This window comes from Penaeus monodon, chromosome 40 (genome assembly GCF_015228065.2).
Source record: "Penaeus monodon isolate SGIC_2016 chromosome 40, NSTDA_Pmon_1, whole genome shotgun sequence".
NCBI classification, from domain to species: Eukaryota; Metazoa; Arthropoda; class Malacostraca; order Decapoda; family Penaeidae; genus Penaeus; species Penaeus monodon.
This window is the reverse complement of record NC_051425.1, coordinates 22967851-22972973: the sequence shown is the minus strand read 5'-3', so window position 1 is coordinate 22972973 and position 5123 is coordinate 22967851. Positions and strand designations below refer to the sequence as shown.

Here is a 5123-nt window from a genome sequence, read left to right as displayed (position 1 = left end):
ATTATACATTGCGTAGATATATGATCTTTTTTTTTGTATAAAACTAAACCATCGTATTTTATTTTCTTCGTGGCCTTACTGTGTTTTTTTTCTCTCTTTCACTATCCTCCTCCTCCTATTTTTTCTTTCTTTCTTTTTCTATTTTTATTCTCCACCGCTATTATCCAGTAGCCAATTTACGGTCCACAATACCCGGGCTAAGATGATGATACGACACAACGTTTCGAGCCGATGCGCGGACTACTTCTCCGGTGTCCGTTCCTCCTCGTGTGCTTTTTATACCGTAGTAATAAAGTAAAAGGCCTTTTATGGCGTCTTCGCTTCCCTCATATCACTCGCTGCAGGGAGGGGATGGGGGATGGGAGGGGGAGTGGGGGAATATAAAGAGGGAGGTAGAAGGAGAAGGACAAGGAGAAGGAGAGGGAGAAGGGGGGAATAGAGAAGGGGAAGAAGAGGGAGAAGGAGAAGGAGAGGGGGATGAAGAGGGAGAGGGGAAAGGGGAGAGGGAGAGGAAGAAGAAGAAAGAGAAGGAGAAAGAGGAGTGTGAGAGAAGCAGAAAGAGAAGGAAGAATAGGAGAGGGAGAGGTGGAGATAAAAGGAGAGAGATAAGAAGAGAAAAGCGAACGAGATAGAGAGATCGACGCAGCACAGAAACCACAATACCCGCCAAGCAAGTTTCCTTTACAACGGTACAACATATAAAAAAACAGACACATTTGTCAACAGAATAAAAGGCGCTGATAGGATACGAACACAAAACGATTGGAAACTGATCTAGAAAATCATCGTCCGCACCTGCCCTTTCCCTTTAAACACCAAGCCAGGTTCTCATGAGGTCAAATGTTAATAATGACTAGTGATATCATAATGTTGATCTTGTCTCGCCAAGAATGAAAACGATGTTTACCTTCTGCTTGCAAACGTGCAATACAAACGGGGGTTTGAAGTTGGCGCCTATTTTCTCCTGGTAGGTTTTCGGTTATGGAATTTTGCGTGTAATGTATGTGTGTTTGCGCGCGAGTTTCAAATGTATATTACTTGGCTATTGTTATGTCTTGTTTATCCAAGTATGTTGACGTTATCTAGGAGGGGGTGGGGGAGATAGGAGGAGAAGGGGATGATGAGAGAGAGCTGTGAAAGAGGCAGGTAAGAGAGGAAGATAAGAGAGAGAGAGAGAGAGAGAGAGAGAGAGAGAGAGAAGAGAGAGGAGAGAGAGAGAGAGAGAGAGAGAGAGAGAGAGAGAGAGAGAGAGAGAGAGAGAGAAGAGAGAGAGAGAGAGGAGAGAGAGGAGAGAGAGGAGAGAGAGAAGAGAGAGAAGAGAGAGAAGAGAGAGAGAGAGAGAGAGGAGAGAGAGAGAGAGAGGAGAGAGAGAGACGGAGGCAGAGAGAGAGAGAGAGAGAGAGAGAGAGAGAGAGAGAGAGAGAGAGAACGCGTCAGCAAAAAAATCCACCGCAAAGTGAATTTAATCATTATTTGAGAAAAACCTATATTTTATCGCCAGTAAATCTACAAACTTACAATATGAATCAACGGATTAGAAGAAAAAGTGAGCGGTCTGTAGCATGCACGTAAAAAAATGGTACAAACTAACAAATCAAGCTTTTCTGAGAACAAAAAGAAGAAAAATATATAAGAAGACAAATCATGCGTCACAATATCGCTGAGAGCCATCTCCCCTCCCCCTACCACCACGCAAAATAATATACACACATACATATATATATATACATATATACAATATATGTATATAAGTATGTATTTCTTTTTTTCTTTCTTTCTTTCCTTCTTTTTTTTTTCTTTTTCTTTTTCCTTCAAAAGCTATTACGGCAGAGTGGAAAGACGATGGGGAGGCGGGCCAAGTTGCCTCTCCATTACGGCGGGCGGCGAGATCCGACCCGCGCTGGGATTACGCTGCACGCGACCTCTCCTGTGGGCGGGGGCAGGTGGAAGATAGATAGATAGATAAAGAGGGAGAATGAGATTGAAATGGAGAAGGAGAGAGGGAGAAGAGAGAGAGAGAGAGAGAGAGAGAGAGAGAGAGAGAGAGAGAGGAGAGAGAGAGAGAGAGGAGAGAGAGAGAGAGAGAGAGAGAGGAGAGAGAGAGGAGAGAAGAGAGAGAAGAGAGAGAGAGAGAGAGAGAGAGAGAGAGAGAGAGAGAGAGAGAGAGAGAGAGAGAGAGAGAGAGAAGAGAGAGAGAGAAGAGAGAAGAGAGAGAGAAGAGAGAGAAGAGAGAGAGAAGAGAGAAGAAGAGAAGAGGAAAGAAGAAGAGAAAGCACAGAAGAACAAGACGAGAAGAATGATAGGAAGAGAGGGAGAAGAAAGCAGCTAGAACGATGGTACCAAGTGATATGAAGAGAGAGGCAATAAGAGTTCGTCGAAAACAACGAGTATAGCGAGAGCGTGTATGAGCCGTGAGGTGACGAGTGGAGTCATGGAGTAAGATGTGATAATAGATGCTGCGTGACATGCAGCAGATTATGCAGTCGCATGACCAGTATTATGTAGCTGTAGCAGTGTTCGTATGTAGCAGTTGATATGAGTTATGTAGGGGTTGTATGTAGTATGCTGTATGTGTAGTATGTATGTATGATGTTGCATGTGAGTATGATTGTAGTATGATGTATGTATGATGATGATGTATGCATGTATGTATGTATGTATGTATGTATGTAGTATGTATGTATGTATGTATGTATGTATGTATGTATGTATGTATGTATGTATGTATGTATGTATATATGTATGTATGTATGTACGTACTTACGTACGTCGTAGGTACGTACGTACGTGTGTGTGTGTGTGTGTGTGTGTGTGTGTGTGTGTGTGTGTGTGTGTGTGTGTGTGTGTGTGTGTGTGTGTGTGTGTGCGCGCGCGTGCGCGTGTGCCTGTTCTCGCAGTCTCCGTTCCTTCTTCCCCCGCCGTCCCGTGTGAGCCCGGCAGCGCCCCGACCCCGCCATCGCCGGGACCAAAACAATGCCTGAAAGCGCACGCAAGAAGGAAGCGGAGAAGCCTTAAAGTGAATGTTTTACCAAGCTGTTCCGCCACGACTTCCCACGCCCCCGCCGTGTCAACGCTGACCCGCCGCCCCCTCCTCCCGCGCCTCCTCCAGGGTAAGGAGGCAGAATCAAGAGGAAAAGAGGCACAATTCACACGGTCGTCATCGGCTTATTGACAATGCAGAGGCTCTTTTAACGATGACGAAGGAATCACTTAAATGAAAGAAAATGCAGGGAACGTTGCACTTTCTGCATGAAAAAAGAGACTTGTACTTACCCTGAGCAGCTGCTCCGGCCGCCACCAGCAGGAGGTACAAGCAGGTCATCAGCAGGGCGCTCTGCATCTGCTTCCGCGACGCCCAAGTCCACACACTGCTCGTTCGGCTGCTTTCCGAGGCACACGCACACCCCCTTCTCCCGCCCCCCATCGCTGTTCTCGTGCTTTCAGCTCCCCTTTCATCACAGGTCACAGCCCCATCGCGCTCCTCCTGTGAGGTCCTGGCGGAGACCCGGGAGTCGCTCACGACCCCCGCGCACTCGTCACTGCGCCGGCCCCGTCGCCCGGACCCGGTAGGCCGCGCGGAGCAGGATGGGCGTAGGCCTATCCTTCCGCCTGCCATGTCGGTCGGCGCGGCGGCGGAGTCCTCGCCCGGGGTTCTGGGACTGGAGTGCGGCGCGGCGGCTCCTCGCATGGCGTCCTAGAGGGCGTCCGGCGCGGGGAGGGAGAGCGCTGGCCAAGGCTGCGTCGCCTGCTGCACCGACGACCTCCTCGCTGCCCTGAGGCGGGGACGCGGAGTCACTCCAACATGCCGGGGCTGCAACGCAAGAAAGGAATTAGTAGGTCTTTAAACCCTTGATATATGTATGCATCTCTCTCTCTCTCTCTCTCTCTCTCTCTCTCTCTCTCTCTCTCTCTCTCTCTCTCTCTCTCTCTCTCTCTCCTCTCTCCTCTCTCCCTCTCTCTCCCTCTCTCTCCCTCCTCTCTCCCTCTTCTCTCTCTCTCTCTCTCTCTCTCTCTCTCTCTCTCTCAAATACATCCACACGAAATAGCGATAAAGATAACAGTGACAGTAGCATCAATATCCACCGCAATAAAATAAAAAAAACTTGCATCAGAGACAATAAAACAATAATGACTATAATAACGGCCCCTGATTCTTATAGCAGAATCACCAGGAATGATATCTCAAACTGCCCGAAATTAATTAAAAACAAACCAAGGCGAAACGAATCACATCCGCGCTACTATTAAAAGCGAAACTAACCGTGCGACCTTGAGCTGTTATTATTTCTTAATTGTCGAATATTCATGGGTCGTGGGCTTTAATCGACTTCCTTCCTAAAAAGGCCATCGCCAAACGCGGACGGCGATGGCGCTCACCTGCTCGATTCGGGAAGGGAGATGTGTGATGTCAGGGCGTCATGATCGGGGCGGGAGACGGTGTGGTATCGTGACGTCACGGCTAATTTGGTGTTATTATAATAGTCAAACGACACTCGACCTCTTCCCAATGGAGGGCGGAGGGGGTCGCGCATGGGTAAAATCGTACGAATCTTTTATTCCTGTCCTTCTAAGGAGATAGGTTTTAAGCTGGGATTAGGAGTGTGACCCCCCCCCCCCGCCGGCCCAATTCTTGGTCATAGTGCCAAGGAGAAGCCCCCCCCCCCACCCCCCAGTCCATTGGTTTCACTTACAGGGTAGATGTCGCGTCACTTACTCGTGGGGCGCCATCAGCCCTGATCTGCTGACACTTCCTGGTGAGCATGATGTGTTAGCTTGGGAGAACTGATTATCTCTTATCCTAGGGAAGGGTCTAGATGGCCTTAGCCCCCTCCCGAGAGTCCTGAGTTTAAACGCATAAAGGATGGAGTGAAGAACTCATACTAACAGATCAACAAATCCCTCTTAAGACCCAGCTACATTCCTTAACTAATACAAGCCAAATATTTAACTTCCCTCGCCATTCCCAATTTTAGCAAAACCACACACACACACCCAACGCGCAATCAGCTGACCTAAAACCCGAGTGGAAGGAATCAGACGGGGACACCGCGGACCAACGTAAATATTCTATAATAAAAAAATAAATAAAAAATTCAAAGGAAAAGAAAAGACACACCGATCCA

The 5123-nt window shown here is 48.0% G+C and overlaps 1 protein-coding gene across 2 annotated transcripts in view; it reads right to left on the bottom strand.

Annotated features, from left to right (window-relative positions):
- LOC119597760 (protocadherin Fat 1-like) overlaps positions 1–3888 on the bottom strand; it is a 54677-nt gene extending 50789 nt beyond the window's left edge. The window contains exon 1 of one of the 2 annotated variants that reach the window (XM_037947381.1): positions 3274–3888. In XM_037947381.1, coding sequence (XP_037803309.1) covers positions 3274–3688 — 415 coding nt within the window. In that variant the 5' untranslated portion in view covers positions 3689–3888. The remainder of the gene's footprint in view (positions 1–3273) is intronic. The other variant, XM_037947382.1, reaches the window with a different exon arrangement.
- Positions 3889–5123: the final 1235 nt, after the last annotated feature.